The 19486-nt window shown below is 39.1% G+C and overlaps 2 protein-coding genes across 2 annotated transcripts in view; both read left to right on the forward strand.

Moving 5' to 3' along the window:
* Positions 1 to 1412: 1412 nt before the first annotated feature.
* Positions 1413 to 8824, forward strand: alad (aminolevulinate dehydratase). Its single transcript, XM_065965425.1, has 12 exons — positions 1413 to 1507; positions 2526 to 2651; positions 2817 to 2867; positions 3476 to 3572; positions 4402 to 4537; positions 4653 to 4736; positions 5335 to 5423; positions 6122 to 6177; positions 6585 to 6672; positions 6760 to 6846; positions 6974 to 7103; positions 8253 to 8824. The coding sequence occupies exons 2-12, from the start codon at positions 2533 to 2535 to the stop codon at positions 8309 to 8311; spliced, it is 996 nt and encodes a 331-aa protein (XP_065821497.1). The 5' UTR covers positions 1413 to 1507; positions 2526 to 2532; the 3' UTR covers positions 8312 to 8824.
* Positions 8825 to 10228: 1404 nt separating this feature from the next.
* Positions 10229 to 19486, forward strand: part of npr2 (natriuretic peptide receptor 2) — a 67477-nt gene continuing 58219 nt past the window's right edge. Inside the window, exon 1 of the mRNA XM_020636052.3 lies at positions 10229 to 11220. Within this exon, the coding sequence (XP_020491708.1) occupies positions 10524 to 11220 (697 nt within the window). The 5' untranslated portion in view covers positions 10229 to 10523. The remainder of the gene's footprint in view (positions 11221 to 19486) is intronic.

Genomic DNA, 19486 nt, shown 5'->3' on the forward strand with positions numbered 1-19486 from the left:
CTCTAAAAAAAAGGACTTGGTGATAGTCAGTCAAGACAACAGTTTCTTTTCCTTTAAACAATTTTAATACAAAGCTTTTACAAAAAAAAAATCATCACACTGCAACAATTTGAATTTGTAGTTCGGTACAACTTTCTTTCTACAAACAAAGACCTTATATTGAAAGAGCCCATATTATGCCCTTTTTGGGGTTCGTATCTCTGGGTTAATCTATGTAAAATATTTGGGATGTTTGGGACAGATGAGAGGTAATTTGATCAAAATCAAAAATGAGAAAGCTATTGAAAATTCCAACCTTGAAAAGTATGTATTTAAAGCGATAATCCCTTGATAATGGTATTAAGGCATTTTTTAATGGCCTTCTATACTAACTAAGAGCTGTGAAAGTTGTGAGAGGATGTCCAGGACACATGAGAGCTGATTTGATGTCAATAAAATCAAAAATGAGAAATCTATTGAGATTATAACCTTGAAATGTGCTTATTTAAGGCAATGTGTCATTGATAATGATGATTTGCAGAGTTATTTTTATTTTGTATTCATTGGTGTGAAATGATGAGGGCTGTGGATTGAGATGTCTATGTTGAAAAACAAAGAAGTTATTGAATATTGAAATGAGCCGTATTGCACTTTTACGACTGTCCCTAACTCCGAGCTGCATCGTTATTTTTGGTTTTTTGAAGTTTATCAAAACTGTGAAACGTCTGCTTTAATCTGCTCTCCAACATATCCCCAAACTGTGAGAAATTGAAGCTATGACTCGGAGCTATTGAAACAGGCGAATGTCAAATATGAAACTATCTTCACCCTGGTTATTCATTGTTCCTAAATTAAGTGAAAGTCTATTTTCTTATTTTGGGATATTTTAGCGATACATTTGAATATTAGATTATGTTCGGGGTATTTTGATTATTATTGTTTACATTCACATGAGTTATTTCCATTTGTTTATTTTGTTACTTGGGGCATAAGGGTGGAGTCTGTACATGGGTGTGTCTATATAGCCAGGTAGCCAGGTGAGACTCAGGTAGGCACCTAATGGGTTAATGGTTTTTTTTAGCAGGAAGCCAGGACGCAATGGCAGGATGACAGGGCAAGACAGACAGCAGCGTTTTTTGTTGTTTGTTGCCTGCTCGATGTCTCTGGATAAAATAAAGCACCCTAAAACCTTCAATCATCATCTGGACACTTATTAATATATTCTGCGTAAGATTCTCCCTCTAGGTGCCTCAATGGCTTTATTATGAGTTTGTGTTAAGTTTATAATTTGTTTGGAATTTTTGTCATTTATAGACAATAGATATCGCCACTACAGGTAGGATATACAAGCTAGTTTGTAATAGTATTTTAGTATACGTGAATTTTAGGTAGTACAACTCCATACCTGTAGGTGGCGGATATGCACCAATTCGTTTCTTGCCAACCGCCAGAACATTTCCAAGAAGGAGAAAAGAAGTCCATTGACTGGAGGACCGTGTGGAGCAGACTGTAACTCACACCGTCACAAGTAAGTACATTCACATGAACCTTTGCTCTAAGTGTTTTTACATTAAAGTCTGTCAGATACACGACATTAGAGCCTTATCGTATCTGTAAATATAAATGTTCACACGTTCGTCACGTAGTTACTACGAATGTATTTTTCCCAGACAAGGTGACAAGGTGACATGTTCTCTTGTTGTAGGCTAAGTGGTTGAAGTAGAACTTGGAAGTGAAAATGTCTAAAACACACCTGTACCTGTTAACATGTGTCAAATTATATCGATTTGACTTTTTAAGGTCATGAGTTTGAAAATGGTTAGATCACATTGACAGTAGCACAGTATAAATGAGGCTGTGCATTAAGTTAACTTGTTACTATGTATTTCCTCTAAGTGTTAAATCTACAGAAATGTATGTTTTAATTATGACACGCCGAGTGAATGCTGATGAGATTAGCTACTTCTGTTTCGATAGGAAATAGTATTATTGGTTATAGACCATATAAAATGTCTACCAAGATTAAAACATGGATTTAACAAGTTGATGTTTAAAACATTTAACTGTGTTTAAGCTCTTTTAACCTTAAACACAGTTAAACGTTGCACATGATGCAGTTTAAAACCTGCATCATGTGCTGGGTCAGAAAGATCAGATAATCCACACTTCAAATACTGAGTAACAAAAGTCAGTTAATGGATATTTTGTATTATTACTTAACTTTATGGGCCCCTGCAAGTGTTACATTCAAATATATAGATTTGTTCTGCAGTGAGAAATTGAGAAAGAAAACTGTCATTTTTTTAATCGTATAACCTAAATACATGAGAAGACGAGGGAAAAACCCTGCTCTTTGCTTATTCAGCAGCGAGACAGAGCTAAGCTGCTGTTTAGAGAAGCAGCATCACGCATGCTTGCTCAGTTTTCACAGGGGGTTAAGCTGAGAGCTGTGTTTTGTCTCTGCTCGTGAAGTCAAAACAGAAGCCCGTCTCTTCCATGTCTTTCCTTCTGTGTTTTCTCTGACTCGTGTTCACTCTTTGTCTCAGGGTAAAGATGCAGACACCAGCAGAGTCGATCCTCCACAGCAGCTATTTCCACCCAACACTCCGATTCTGGCAGACCTGCGCTGCTGACCTAAGACCAGACAATCTTATCTACCCTATCTTTGTCACGTAAATGAAATTAGTCTGTTTCCTGAAATTACATACAAATACCAATCACATTAATTTCATAAAAAAACAAAAGTTTAAAAGCTCAACTGAAATGACTTTGAATGCAAATCATCGGACTCTGTCATCGTCATAATAATCTTATTGTTTTATCACTCTCTGCTACAGAGACAGTGAAGATGCAGTGGAGCCCATTGGCAGCCTGCCTGGACAGGCGAGGTAAGAATTATCGCAAATCATCCAGTCAGGACCGTCTCAGAAGTGCAAACTGTAGGTTCAGATATTTAGAACAACAACAACAACAAACAAGTACCGGTATGTGTTTTACGGAGCCATTAACAGACCTTGGCTCTGTTTAGAGTTTAAAAAGTATTGTTCAGGATTACATGACTCACACAGTGCTACACTGCAGCTGTGATCCCATTCAGGGTGTTGTCTTCTGATAAAAGCAGTGAAGCAGGGTGGACCCAGAGCCAAACACTGGACCTGGTCCAAGATAAGAAGGAAATCCGTTAGACCTCTATGCCTCTCTCAACAAAACCTTCATAGTTTGTCGGCTTTGAAATTGCTTTTTAAAAAAGATATATTCCCCCATATCCTCTCGAAGTCTTAAATACTTAGACCTCCTGGTTGAATTATTGTTGTTATTGTTGTTGTTGTTGTTGTTCTAACGCACTCTCATAAATAAAATCCAACAATGGTTCTGTTATTCGTATTACTACTTCCATGAATGGTATGTGATGAGTTGTCTGTCAGCTTCCCTTCTACGTATTTGTCTGAAAGAGTCTTTTATGTTTCATCTAACACTCATGTATTCTCATTAACAGATATGGAGTGAACAAACTGGAGGGCATGTTGAAGCCCCTGGTGGAGAACGGCTTGAAGTGTGTGCTGATTTTTGGTGTCCCTGCAAAAATTGAGAAGGTATATATAACATTTACTACGAGAGTGTAAAAGTACGTCTAACACACTCTGTTTGAAATGAACCTTTTTCTTGTATCTTTTTAGATTTTTTTCTTTTCGTTGATGAAGCTGTCTGCTAGCAGTTTTGTGTTTGCCTGTACTATTGTTAATAGTTGTTATGTAATCATTTTTAGTAGGGACCGACGGATATGAGATATTTGGGGCTGATACCGATATTGGGGGAGGAGGAATCAGATACTGATATATTGGCCATAATCTTTCTTAGCTCTATCTTCGAGTTGTAGCGATAGATATAGATACACACATTTATTGTGTTGATCCCTCAAATGCAGTTTTCAAACACTTGTGAAAAAGATTTAGAATGGAGACAAAGACGGTCTCTCAACTGGAAAGAAACTGTGCATGTACGTGCGTCCCTCTTGACTCTCTGGAGAGTGATCATGCTTGTTGTAATCCATAAAGCACACTCTGCTGGTGACAGCCAGAGAGAGAACTGACAATGATACTCAAATGAATGCTGTTTGACTGGTTCATAAATCTAGTAATGTCGGCACATGATACCGATATTTACTTGATATGCTAAAGTCTCTCATTTTTGGTTAAATGGCTAAATGTGCAGCAATGGAATTCACCTGTTCAGTTTAACTCGCAGCATAAGAATAAGGCTTTCCATCTGGTTTTTAATGAATGGACTGAAGGCTTGTTATCTCCCACAGCGCAGGCTGTCCCAGCACAAGATGAATGCCCGTTGTTTGTCTTTTGAATAAGACACTGTGAGTGTTCAGAAACCTGTTTCTTTACATCTTCTGATCTCGTCTCTTCCTGGTAGGATGACAGAGGTTCAGGGGCTGACAAAGATGACACGCCGGCTGTCTTGGCTGTAAAAAAGGTGCGATCTCTGTTCCCTGAGCTGCTGGTGGCGTGCGATGTCTGCTTATGTCCCTACACGTCACACGGACACTGTGGTAAGGGTCTCATTGGATGAAATACCTTCTGTCCATATCACTTATTAGAGAGCATAAATACAGGAGATAAATTATGTGCAGCATATATTTAGGATTTTCTCTCTTGCTATTTCAGGAATCCTGAGTGACGACGGTACTCTGAACAACGACGCCAGCTGCCTGCGCTTGGCAGAAGTGGCGGTGGCCTATGCCAGAGCAGGTACATCTGGTTTCCTGCTTTTTAAAGGCTACTCCCATTTTTAGCCTCAATCGTTAAGCAATAAGATAGGATTAATAATAATAATAAATGAGTCTTATGTAATGCTTTTCTAAATACTCAAAGACTCTTTAACAGGGACTAACAGATGGTCTAACATTGTGAAAGCAACTTTCAAACAATGTGCATGCTCTCGTCTCGTCCTTTAAAATGCGCCTGTGTCGACCCGTATTTCCACATATTTCTCTTATTTGTCATATTTTTTATCCTTTCTGTTTTAGACTAAGTCGTGCTCGGTTTTTCTTTCTTTCTTCACTCAATGGATCCTACCAGACTTATAGATTATTATTGAAGCAGACAATAACCCTTGAGGTTTTTCAGATGTCACTTTGGTCATTGGCTACAAACCAGAGAACAAAAACCTTGCGGCAGCTCTTATACAACATCTGATCATCAACACCGATCGTTCAAATAATGAAGGATTTGCACGCAGAATTTCCTTTTATTTCATTCATCAGGTCTTTTTTTTTTTAACCCTATAGTGACAGACATTAGATCTTTGTATCAATACTCCACTTTTCTTGTTTGTGTGGTTCTGCAGGTTGTCACATCATCGCTCCCTCTGATATGATGGATGGAAGAGTCAGAGCCATAAAACATGCTCTTATATCCAATGGATTTGGAAACAAGGTAGACCATACTGTAGACATGTGCAAACTATGGAGCAAGTCTTTATTGTTTATTCTATAGTTCTCTTATAGTTTACAAAGCCAAGGAAAAGGCTGAGACATGATGTGTGTTGTGTTTACTTTCTACCATAACCGCTCCTCTCAGCTTAATGTTTATTTCCTCCTAATAAAGATCAAATGTTAACAACTGTTAGTAATGAGAAATATATTTATAATAATGCAGAGTAATGTCCTTACACATAAAGGGAAATGTTCTAACATCTGAGATTATAATTGTTTTGGACTTATTAATCACAGTAGTGCTCTATTGAATATTTTCTGGCACTATCGTGAACACTACACAGTGTTCACGATAATGCCATGGTGTCCATCTATTTAATTTTGTGGCAATACAGACGAGTCAGGCTCTATAAATCAGAGGAATGAGATGTATCAGACATTGATACACACTCAATCAATCAATCATTATTTGTATAGCGCCAATTCATAACAACTGTTATCTCAAGAGGCTTTACAAACGAGCATACAAACAAAGTACTTGTTAGCAGGAGCAGTAATTTGTTTTATTTTTAGTCTTTTTGTTTGATTTCTTGACAATTGGAAAAAAAGAATATATAGCCAACTCCATTACTAAAGACACAAATGTAAAATAATGTTTTTTATGTTGATTCATAGAATATTTGTCTTTTCCTTTTCCAGGCTTCAGTTCTGAGTTACAGTGCAAAGTTTGCCTCCTGTTATTATGGACCTTTCAGGTAAGTAAATACTGCAGCGTCAGGTTAAATCAGATCACCACTAGGGGGCTTACAACAACAACAACCCACAAATTAACACAATAAAGTGACATAAAACACCTTCACAAAACATAAACCAAAGGATTTATTATTAAGAGACAAACAACTTAATCATTAAACAAAAATAGATCCAAAACTAATGCAACAAAACACAACAACACTCAATCCCTGACTGAGAGGCACAGCAGTCCCAACTCCACTAGCCCCTCTCCTCCTGAACTCAGCACCGGGCTTTTAAGCACTGAGGCCAGGCGCACCTTGTTGAGCAATCAGCAGCTTCACCTGGGCAGAGGTGAAGACAACAGAAGGGGAGAAGGGACAAACAGCCCAGGGAGTAAAACTGTTCTCTGTGCTGTGGTTGTCTACAGAGATGCTGCACAGTCCAAACCTGCGTTTGGGGACAGACGCTGCTACCAGCTGCCTCCTGGAGCCAGAGGACTCGCCATTCGAGCTGTGGTTAGTGGTTTAGTTTGGGTTTATTTGGGTAACAGATGTTAAGTGGATAAATGTTTTGGGAGCTCTGACGGATGTTCTGTGGTGCAGGAGAGAGATGTGAGAGAAGGAGCTGATATGCTGATGGTGAAACCCGGTCTGCCTTATCTGGACATCGTAAGAGAAGTCAAGGACAAGGTCTGTAGTTCAGTCTACTAAGACTGTTGCAAAAATGCCTTTAGGAAAACATGCTCTTTAAAGAAATACCCATTAAAAAAGTGTCCACATTCTCAATACTCTCGTTTCCTTTCACGTCTCTCTTCAGTTCCCCACTCACCCGCTTGCGGTGTACAACGTGTCAGGAGAGTTCGCCATGATGTGGCATGGAGCTCAGGCCGGAGCGTTCGACCTGCGGGCTGCGGTGATGGAGGCTATGACCGCCTTCCGCAGGGCAGGTGAGAAGGGGAGGAGAAGAGGGGGTTAAATGCTAAGTCACCTGAACAATGGATGTGTCCATAGTGATATTTCAGGTGCCATTTTAACACATACACTGCACAGACAGTGTCCACATGTACACCTGTGGAGGTGCACATAAAGTCTCAGTTGACCCTGACAACTGAAAAATAGCAGAAGTAAGCAATGCACCTCACTCTCCACATGAGGGATGTATGTGTGAAGGACTGTACAGAGATGATAGGTGAAAACTGTTTTATACTGTCAATCTATCAGGGCTCTTCTTCTAGTCCAAGTCTGCAACACCTGAAAACAGAGATGAATAAACAAATTTTACATTTTAGAATTTTTTTGGGGGGAAAATAGAAGTAGAACTTTTGGAAAAGCAAATTACCCAAGGCTTGTCATCATTTTTACAAGAGTCACAATATGGACACTCCAGAGCTGAAGTGATCAAAGCAGCTAAAACACATGAAGAAAAGATAATGTAAACCCTGACTTTTTTTTCTTATCTCTTCATAACCTACAAATAAATACATGAAGAACCCATTTTTATTTAGAAAGAGCCTTTTGAAATATAAACAATCATTAAAATGCCCTTGGACTTTGTATTTCAGTTTAAAAAAGCAACACAAAACATTGCTTGATGTGGAGGTGCTGATATTGCAGTTGGCCATGGGAATCACTGAGTTTGCCTCCAGCACAGCAGCTAGCACTCACAGCAGTTTAAGACGCTCCTGCATGCAGCCGTACTTACTCACCTTGAGTTCACTGGTGCAAGTGGAAGCTGATATCAGGTGCTCTCTCGTAGGAAAGGTTCACATATAAAGGGCTGTGATCAGTCAGAGAGAACTGATATCTGCATGTGAAATATTGACTCATTTATTACTGTTTTCCCTAAACGATGCTTTTCATCATTGCCTGACCCTTGTGTGTGTCATTACACAAAGAAACCACACGAGGGTGTCAGCGTGCCTGCGCTCATCTTAGTCAAGAACTAAGTGTTTGTTTTGTGTCTGACATACTCCACCGTGGTACTTTGGTACTGTGGGATAAATACAAGTCTAAGAATGAATTGCTATCTGAACCGAAGATGCAGATTGAATCACCTGACTTGATGCTAATAGTTTCTCCCATACCCTGTGTTGCAGGTGCTGACATCATCATCACCTACTACACCCCTCAGCTGCTCAGCTGGCTGAAGGAGTAAAGAACAAATACTTGAGGCCAAAGGATGGACGCACCTAGAGACAGACCAACAGACGGACTCCTTTAAGAGTGCTAACCTGCTGTTGACTCAGTCAAGCTAACAAACAGCGCTAAGGCAAATAAAAGAAGCAACCACCTTTTAGTTTAGGCTTTTATTTGACTTTTTCTGTTCAGTTTTGAGATTAAAGTTCATGTTTATCTGTGATGTAATTACAAAACAGTCTTGTATCCGAGTCATACTTTGTGTAAACACTTTTGAAGGGCTAACATGGAGCTGAACACTGAGAATGTAGACGTTCACAATCTTGAACCCTGTGTCTCCTGTGTGTCGTTGGGAACAGCATTAAAAATCAGTCATCTCTATAACGTGATTATAGAAAATATCTTTGTATGGATTATGACCAAACTGAATTCTGATGTACATGTTGCTGCTGTATGAGCCGAAAGCTTTCACACTGTTATCACCTCACAAGCTCTTATTGACTACAAAAAATAAAAAAATAATTTAGAACCAGAGGAGTGTGTGTGTGTGTTATTTAAAGATATTCACTCTAGCAAACCTTGATTTAAAGTGTGCTACCTTGGACAAAGTTTGATTCTTTTATTATTAATCAATGTGGATAGATATAAATAAAAATAAACATAAGGTGTTAAATAGACTTGTTAAAGTTTCTCTTATTTAAGTTCCCATGTTCATACATTTGATGTAGAAGTTCTTCAAATTGTAACTCGGTTTACTTTAATAAATCGGCTGGTTATGATTAATTCGTATTTAAACAATATCAAAAATAAATATTTCTGTATATTCTGGCTTGTTAACAGATACACATTAAAAGCTACAAATACTTTAACAAACACTTATTGGTTAAAAACAACACATTTGTATGAAATAAATGCAAGTTTATGAATCATTTGGTGATCAAAACGGAGCCTGATTTGCCTTTTGGTAATTAAAAAAAATCAAATATGCATATGGTCAATCAACATTTCAGCAGTATTTCAAAGTGAATATTTAATTTTGAAAAGTATTGTTTTAAAATCTTTGGTTCTGGACTTAAGTGTGATAACTTTTTCATATGTAAAAATCAATTTAATATTCAGACCTCTTCGGCTTCACTTTTCTATCACAGCTTGCCTATTGATTAATATCTGTGACATAAAAATTACAGGAATTTGCACATCCTACTATCCAACGAGTTTCCTTTGGATGATATTTCAATAAAAATCCAGCAGGTGGAGCTGTTTATTGACTGACATGCTGTCATGCGCAAACCTAATAATCAATCTGGGGCAGCTACTGATTAGACAATTCAAGCATCTGAGTGCTACTATCAGGTAAAACTCTATAACTCTTATAATTCAACCTGGTTACTTCTGGTGACTGTCTAAAAACCGTTAAAACCATTAAAACTTTAATAAATAACCCTCATGCTCACACATTAGAGACTGTGGCCGGCCTACGTTTGACCCTTCATGACCGACAGGGGGCGACAAAAGCCCGTTTTGAGATGCGTAATTAAACACTGCAAAAGATAGACCAATCGACTCTTTAAACAGGTAATTAAGCCTTTCGTACTTTACTTCACAGTCAGATTCTTTACTAAATGTAAACAGTTTGGGTTGGTTTACACACTCGTATTAACGGTGCTAAATAATGTGTAAGTTGTTCAAATAAAAAAGTCAGTCATGAAGTATTTTGTAAAAAGGAAAGCCTGGAATATCGATCATGATCAGATAAATAAAAACATTATCGAAATCACTTAAATATACTGTTGATTTTGGATGAATTGCTAAAGGAAGACTTTTTTCTTTGAACTCAGTGGTCAACAGATTGATGTCAGTGTTCATTTCTTACAGTGTGTGACGTGCGGGGGCCGAGCAGAGGGCTGCTCTGATTTAACTAGCAGTCTGTGGATGAATGTTATCACTCTCCGAGAGGACGTCAGTGTGAGGACCTGCTGCGCTCGGAAGGAGGATTTGGGAAACACCGGAACTTCCTTTAAGGTGGATTTACGCACCGGAGACGCATGGCAGAGCCGGGCTGGAACGACTTGAAAATGCTTTTACCCACTTTGTTTGACTTTTGAGAAAGAGGGAAGGAGGCCGAAAGTGAGGAAGACGGATACTTATGAGTTGGCGTGAGTGTGCCACAGCCGGCCGTGTCTCCTCTTCGTGCCCGTACTTTTCTCTCTGCGCCTTCTCTGGGACGCGACATGGGATGCAGAAGCGCGCAGGGATGCTGCCTGCTCGTGGCGTTGTCCTTCTGCTTCCTCCATGGCTGCACAGGTAACATCACGGTGGCGGTGATGCTCCCGGATAACCACAACAAGTACCCGTGGGCTCTGCCGCGCGTCTTCCCGGCCATCCTCATGGCACACGAGGACCTCCGCAGTAAACACGGACTGCTTCTTGGCCGCACCATCAACATCTTGAATTTCAGCACGGAGGATCCCTTGGCAGGCTCTTGCGCAGAGAGCCGGGCGCAGGTGGTGGCTGTGGACGCGAAGCTTTACAACCGCCCGGACGCGTTTTTTGGACCCGGGTGCGTGTACCCGCTCGCCTCCGTGGGGCGATTCGCGTCCCACTGGAAACTCCCGCTGATCACCGCCGGAGGACCAGCGTATGGCTTCGACAAGCGCGACGAGTACCGGACCATCGTGCGCAGCGGACCCTCCACCACCAAGCTGGGGGACTTCGCCAACGTCCTGCACACGCACTTCAACTGGACGTCCCGCGCCGTGGTGATCTTCCACGACCTGCGGCAGGACGACCGGCCGCACTACTTTCTGTCAGAGGGAATCTACCTGAACCTGAAGGAGGAGATGAACGTCACGGTGGAGGCCCAGCCATACGAGGACGACTTTAAGTACTACAAGGATCTCATCACGTTCATGAAGGAGCGCGGGAGAAGTAAGTGCTTACTTATTAAGGAAAAGGTCTGATTTAAAAAAAAGTAGGCTAATCATGAGAGCTGGCACATTAGTGCTGCCAACTCCACAAAGACGCAAATTGTGACCTATGTGGTGTCTAAACAAACAGGGAAGGCCTAGCTTTTACAATTTAGAATAGAAAGCGTTTTAATGGAATGCCATATCGGTGTTTGCGTCATATCTCTGAAGTATGACATCTTGAAATGAAGCAGATCACCAGCTGGTCACTGTAAAGATAGTGTCAGCGGATGGAGAAGGAAGTTCCTTTTAAACTGGATGATCTTTAATGGAAACACTTCAGCAAACTTGTGTCTCTAGTCGCCTTCTGACAGATGTGTATGCCTTCTTTTAGGAAATAAAGATTTGAAGTGACCTAGGTGTACAGTCGACCTGAACCAGAAGCAGACATTTCTATGTAGTTTCAAAACACTCATTTTAAAGAGTTTTTACGTCAAATCCTGCAGTGGGAGATTCCTCTCCCCCACAATGAGGTCACAGTGGAGTTGTTTTTCTCAGCAGATACAAACAGAGGTGGACTGGAAAAGGTGCAGAGAGAGGCTTGTTTATTCCGGAGTTATTACACAGGAATGTTTAGGCGGTGGGCAGTCTGCTGGTTTACTGCCTCAGGAAGACCATCACCTGCGGTTTTTTAAAAGAGAGAGAGAGAGAGGGGGACGGGGTGAGATCAAATGGGTGCCCTCTCAGCCCAAAACATGCCCTGCAGGTGTAACCACACTATACTGAAATTGACCCACGTTGACTTTTTGAATTCTAGTTTGTGGTTGGCAAAGTTTCGGAAGAGACCAAATCTGTCAGGCTTAAGTTTTGGGAAACATGTAAATGAAATGTTGGGTATGTTTGTGAAATGATGCATCACACTGTTTCTATTTCTGCAGTTATATTTGTTGGAGCTCAGGGTTGAATATTTCACTCATTGGAAACTTCATAGAGATTTGAGAAGGAGCTGGAAGAGAAGGATACAGAACATATATGATCCTGCCAGCAGTGTTGAATAACATGTTTCCATTTTATAGCTTCTTAAGGAGCACTAAAAGAAGGGAAAGAAATGGTTAATGGAATTGATTGTGGGGGAAAAAAAGGCAAACAGTGATTTCCTTTCTAACAAACAAACTGTCATGTGTTGTTGTAGAAACATGAATCACACAGCAGAGTGGCTGTTCACTGTTCTCTCTTTAAGTTTAATTAACTGGAAACATTGTGAGGCTGACTTAATCATTACTGCTGTTGTGAAAAGTTAATTGTCTGACTGAGTGAACGTGTGCAGCTGCACATGTGTTTGTGTATGAGAGGAGACAGATGCACACTTCGATTACTGACGCTGATGAATCGACCATTACAATAAACACTGGAGGTAAACTGGGATTGTTCCTCCTCGTTGTAAACAAATCTTTTAGAAGTGATAAATAATTAAATTTCCATTTATTTTGTAGTTCAGCTTATGAGACGTAAGGAGGAATATATTTTTTGGCTTCCAGGTTGATTAAAAAATGTCCATTTGACATACCCTTTTTTTATTGCGTATAATGTTGCAATGATAACAATATTTCATTGAACAAACAGCTTCACATTAAAAAAAAGTAAATGTCTATTATTTTCCAGAGCTATCAATCAATCAGTGAAACTACTTCATCAGTCCCACTCTGGGGAAATTGGTTAGGAGCAGCTTGTCCATAAAAAAACATTAAACAAAGCACCATGAAACAATAAAACATTCAATTAAAACACACACAAAAAAGGCTAGAATACTTGAAAAACACTGATAATGAACAATCCTGGTAGCATGATAAAATGATTAGTGTGTAAAGAAAGAGAAAAGCTTCAAATCATTGAGTAGTTGGATTGTAGAGGCAATGAATAAATAATTTAGGGCAACTTTTTAGTTTTACAAGCAAGTAAAACAGAACATAGCATAACAGCCGGAGGACAAAAGAGAAAAGATTTTGCAAAAAACACGTCCAGAGCTTTCCCTAAATTCTCATTGTTATCTGGATTAGTTAATTTGTTAATTTGCTGATAGTAAAAAAGACTTCAACAACCCAATGTTTTTGAGACGAGATGGGAAGATAGTTATCAGTCGTATCATATGTGTGCCTTTAGGAGCTGTGGTTGGAGGTTGTTAGCTTAGCTTAGCATAAAATACTGTTTGCAGGGGAAACACCGCTCTATCTAGAAACTAACATGTTGCATCATTTATGTTCATAGACAGAAATATTAATAAGTTAGTGTATTGTTTTTGATGACCTTTATGGAGGAAATATTTGTTGAACATCAGCCAGGTGAGTTTGTGCAGCTTCCTCAGGACCTGGCATTAAATCACAGTTCATCAAAACCTTTACAGCGATTCAAACAAACTGTTGTTCATTTACAGAAAGTTCAAGCATGTAACCTCAATAAGCGCAAATAGTCAACTACACATTATGAAAACAAGATATCATTTGGAAACTAAAGTCATCAATTAGATAATGATAAATGCTTATTTTAATCACAGGTAAATATATATTTTTTATAACCTAAACCCTTTTTTGAAGATTACTTTTAGGGCTTTTTAGTCTTTAATTGGCAGGTGGAGAGACAGGAAATGTTGGGAGTAAAGGGGGTTTAGCAGAACCAGCACCATGTGACCATTACCCTTTTAAAAAGATTTAAAGAAACTATAAAAGGACAAGAATCATGAGAAACGCTTTGGATGAGATATTTGTTGGCAGGAATACATTTAAATGACTCAAATCCAAAAGTAATCCTAAAGATAAAACACTTGTTTTCACTGAAATAAAGGTGCATACATGTTCATAGGGCGTTTTGTAGTGGATAGAAAAGATAAAAGGATATGAATCAAGAGAATAACTGCAGAAAAACTCAATTCTGTGTTTTATCCTTCCAGAGCAGTCAGAGGTATTATGTGTTCCTCTTAGACTGCATGCTTAGGAAAAACATGAGCATCAGTCTAGTGCAAAAACCGAACCTTAACCATCGCAGTCATATCAAATACTATTTAAAATACTCTGCAGTTCTGCTGTGGCGGGGAATGACAAACAAACAGAGGATTTACATGAGAACACTTGAAGAAGTTGTTTTGGACTGCAGCTCACGATGACATAGCTTGGCCTGTAGTTTTAAGAACATGCTGGCTCCTGTACAGGCTCCTATAGTTCACTGGAACCCTTATGAATTAAAATGCCCATGTTAAAAGTTATTCCAACAGCCATATTTATACAACTTTAATGTAAAGTTGGATTGTGAATCTGCAAAGTAAACAGTGCTGAAGATTTGAAAAGGGAAAGAAGTGCGATCGTTCTCTCTGAAATGTTTGAAATGGAGTAAATGTGCCTCCTATCTTTGGCTGTTATTGTTATATATTTGATTCACTATACGGTAAATCTAATGTTTTCCAGAATTCAGAATCCAGAAATGCAGAGCCAATCCTCATATGCAGCTAAAGTGCATGGATGTGTTGCAAAATATCTCCCTCTACTCCTGGGAACATTTGGAAAGAATCAATTTTGGTTCCAGCATGAACATCTCGGAGCAAGTTTCCAACCAGTAAATGTTTGAATATTATGGTTTCTGGCAGTGTGTGAAACAAAAAGAGTTTTAAACATCTTAATTTGTTGTTACAGTAACAGCATCAACAAACAATGCAATAAAACACGGCGCAAAGGTAATTAAAGGGTGGTTAAGGAGCAATGGAAAGAGGTGAAAGGTGCAAACTGCCTGCATTCTCACCTCTCCAGGTGAATTATGGAGCTGTGGCAGTGAGCTGGAGGTCAGGGGAGCTAATGGTTTTGTCAGGGCTTGTCTTGATGCGGCATACTTTTATCCTAATTGATATCCTCCGGGCTTTCGGCTCTGTGATGTCGCACAGTTCAAATGCTAAGAGGCTGAGTTGAGGTGTGAAAGGAAAACTGGGGCTTTTATTGTGAAGCCACAGATCACTGGAGCTCTGACAGCTGACCGAATAATTGCTTGTTGTTACTGAGTGAAACACCCCTCCCAGCGCCACATCGAATTCCCCAACTTCCTCCTTTTAATACCTGGAAAATGCAGACGCAGCCAAGGACACTTTTCCAAGCTTTCAGGATTTGATGCCTGGTTATTTTCCATTGTTTGAGACTTTGTAGTGTCACCACGTTGCAGAAAAATGTTGCTCAATGTGACAGATGTATACTAGTAGAATGTAGTTCATTTGACCTTCAATATTTGAAAAGCTACCAAACACACAGACTCTGCAGACCCTCCAGAGCCCTGCAAGTCTCAGGCTCACTGCATGTCTTTGTTTTATTGTCATAATAAGACTGATTAATTGAAAAGTCATAAGGGAATTTGCATCAGTAAATTAGAAGGTAACACTTTATAATAACCATCATCTATAAAGGGTAAATAAGGATAAATAGATAGTTAATTAACCATTAGTTAAGTTAATTACTGTTAACAAACAATGAAATGATAGTTAATAATGTTTGCTAATGATTTGTAACAATATAATTTATGTTATGTTAACAGTTTATTGATGCACACATTATAACATTTCATACAATTTCAAACAAGTGTTTGTTAATGATGTTATAAAGTGTATGAAATGTTATAATGTGTGCATCAATAAACTGTTAACATAACATAAATTATAGCATTACAAATCAAATCATTAGCAAACATTATTAAGTATCTATTTACCCTTATTTACCCTTTATAGATGATGGTTATTATAAAGTGTTACCAATTAGAATTGTTGGGGTGGCTGTGGTTCAGTGGTAGAGCCAGCCGTCTTTCAGCTGGGAGGTTTGAGGTTGGATCCTGCAGTCACATGTCGAAGTGTTCTTGGGCAAGACACTGCACCTCAAATTAACAATTATTACTGCTGCTACGCTAGCGGCGTGTGAATGTGTATGGATGGGATGAGTTAATGATGATGCACGCTTTACAGCGCTCTGCCATCAGTGTGTGAATGGGTGGATGCAACAAGTAATCAGAAGAATGACAGTAATCAATCCAGTAGATGTTACAATACGTCTTTATCAGAAAAATCGCCCCTGGATGGACTGACAAGTCTTCTTACAAAAACAAAACAATAGGTATACAGACTACTGATGAGTCAGGATTAAACAAAACAGTTAAGCAGCAGCAGTAAAATCAGGCTTGTAAATTCCTGAAATCGATGTCTTTTTGGTACAAGAACATTTTTTTTTCTTTTACTCTTTCTTAGTCAATGAATCCTCAATCAATGCGAACCCAATTCAACAAACATATTAAAGTTTTTTTTTCTTCTTGAGTACAAAACTGACAAAACATGGATTCTTTCTGTTAACAAATCTGCATCATGATGTTAAATGGTAAATGGACTTGAGTTTGTATAGTGCTCTTCTGACTACTCAAAGTGCTTTTGCACTGCAGGTCACACACTTACACATTCACACACTGATGGTAGAGGTTACCATGTAAAGTGCTCATCATATTCCATTTATTCACATTCACACGCTGACAACGAAGCAGCGGGAGCAATTTGGCATTAAGTGACTTGCCCAAGGACACATCGGACATGTGGCTGCAGGAGCTGGGGAATTGAACCCCTGACCTTCCGGTTGAGTGACAGTGGTTGTTATGTTGTTCTTCAAGGCAAAAGCAATGACCTTTTGATTGAAAGTAAATCACAAGAAAACCGGCATCTTCTTCTGGTTGATGCCGCTGAAGTGAGCATCTGTGTGATTTACTGTTTACAGATAAACTGAGATCTGAGATGAGCGCTAAGAAATGATGCAGTTAATATGCAGACATATCTGGTGGGGCGAATGTCGCTTCACTTTTGATCTGAACACACAATTACTTCTCCATTCACTCAGTGGACTATGATTGAAAAGAGAGCTGTTGACCGTCGTTCCTAGAGGCATATATCGCCATCAGATTAATTCCAGGAATGGAATGGATACAGAAACCTCATTGATCAGGATCTAAAACCTGGAAACTTAAATCTATATGGCCATCTGACCCCTTAATTTAAAGCTTTGAGCCCCTTTTTTTAGCTCTGTTTCAGTGTGACCGGAAAGCAGTTCTCTAAACACTGTAAACACATTCCAGTTCTGTCTCTTTGCCCAGTGACACTCTCTCCTCAATGCTTTTCAGTCCATTAATGCCAAAGAAACAGGAAACATTCATTTATGAGAGCTAGAGACTTGTGAAGACTTGTGTAAATCAGTGTAGTGATGAAAGATACAACAGAAAACTCAAAGTACTTGGTCTTTTTCGATTCTCTGATTTTTTGGAAATCAGAAGCTAGAGAATACATCAAGCTCTGTTGTGTTCATTTTTTTTTTCTGTGCCTGTCAGTATTTTGAAGCATGTAGTGAGTGATGAAGAAAAGGTAGTAGCTCGTCATGTTTGCAGAAATCCTTTTTCCTGTGAAAAGAAGAAAGACTCGCTGAATGCAACAATAGAAGAAGGTTGGATTAACTAGATGCTGCTTTATTACATTCAATTTTGGTAAGTTTTCAAAAACCTAGACATGCTGTAGAGTGAAAGCTGTAAATAATGTGTTTTTTTACAACAGAGTCATAAAAGCCCGGCAGACAGATTAGAGTGTGAAAAACAAAGAGCTGGAGGATGCAGCAAGAAAAAAAACATGATGCAGGGTCACATTAGAAAACCCAATCAGGAAGGCAACACAACAGGTAGAGTGCTGCAGTTATCTTGCCTTGTATAATGAAGAATATATATTGTTTGTACTCTGACTATAAATGTTACAAATGTTCAGGAATATGACTTGTTTCCACTTAATCAGGGGATTTGTAATTCAGGCTTTATATTCTTCAAAATCACCTTCATCTTTAGTAGTTATAATAGGTATCATTTACTTCTAAGGACAGCTAGTTTGAGCTCCATATGTCTGCATGAGAAGGATGTGAAAGCTGGGCCATGCAGGCCTCTGTCCAACAGGTCAAATACTCATGTTGACTGAGAAGGCGTTGCTTGTTGTTACGTTCCCAAAGGGGGTGAGAGGATTTACGTACAATAAAAATTGAAAATTGGGAATGAAGAAGAAAAAGACATGGTATTTAGAAAAACTAACAAATGATTAATTAACAACTTAAAGTGGATACACTTTAACAGAAAAAAATAACTACAAACTGGCCAAATTAAACACCAACACAAAATTCTTATTAACAAGAGAAACTATGGCCTATTGTCAGACGACACCCTTCTTCCACTGTAGAAGAAGTAGGATCAGCTGAGCCTCCACACAATCAATGCACACTGGCAACTGCTCTCTCCTCTCTCCTGCTTTTTATGCCGAGGACCTTTGATTGTAAGTTGATATCATGGTGAGCTCCATCACCAGCTGCAGTAGGGAGAGCAACCGGGGAGGAAGAGAGAGAAACAAACACAAAACACTCGCACACACACACACTATATGTTTCTTTATTGTTTAAAAAAACTCAGACTATTTCCAATGTGGTGACATAATTTGATTATTCATCACATTATCTGTGTTCCTGAAAAACAGCTTGAGTGTAATTTTTGAAACAGGGCAGACTGCAGTGCTATCAAGGAAAAAGTTCCCTTTGTGCTCATCCATCATCATCTACATCTGCTTTATTGTGTTTATGCAATTTAGACGGTAGAAGATGTTTGTGAGACTTAATTTTTTTAGAAAATCAAGAGATAAACAGAAAATGCTGATTTTAAAAGTGAAGTGAAGTACAAGAGGAAAACAGTCTGATGCTTTCTTCTAGTGTTGAGAATCCTTTGAAGGAATCCTGGATCTACATCCGAGAGAAGAAATCCTTGTGGAAATCTGTCAACAAGTTGTGATACTGTATTTAGAGAAAAGCAGACAAAAACAACAATTATTAAAAACATTATTTCTCAAGTGAAAGCTTGATTGTTTGCAATTTATCAGACCAAATTATCCAAGAAAAAAATGAATTCACGACTTAATAACAGGCTAATTGATACCAGAGGGAGATTTTCTGCAGCAAACAGATTAGGTCAGTAACAGCGCTGATTATCATGCTGGAGTCTGTGGAACAAGCTGTGCCAAACAAATGTGTTTTTGTGTAAAATAACGCCTCGCAGGTCCGTGTACTGTACGACTGTTAGAAAACAAGAGGACATTTTCCCCCCGGCTGTAGAGCACGTTTATTTTGGGAGCGGTCCAGGAGACAGAAGGACTACTTGGCGTGGTGAACCGTGTTGGAATAGATGAGAGTCGGGGTCTAAAGCAGCAGCAGACTTTG

Source organism: Labrus bergylta, chromosome 17 (assembly GCF_963930695.1).
Source record: "Labrus bergylta chromosome 17, fLabBer1.1, whole genome shotgun sequence".
Classification (NCBI taxonomy): Eukaryota; Metazoa; Chordata; class Actinopteri; order Labriformes; family Labridae; genus Labrus; species Labrus bergylta.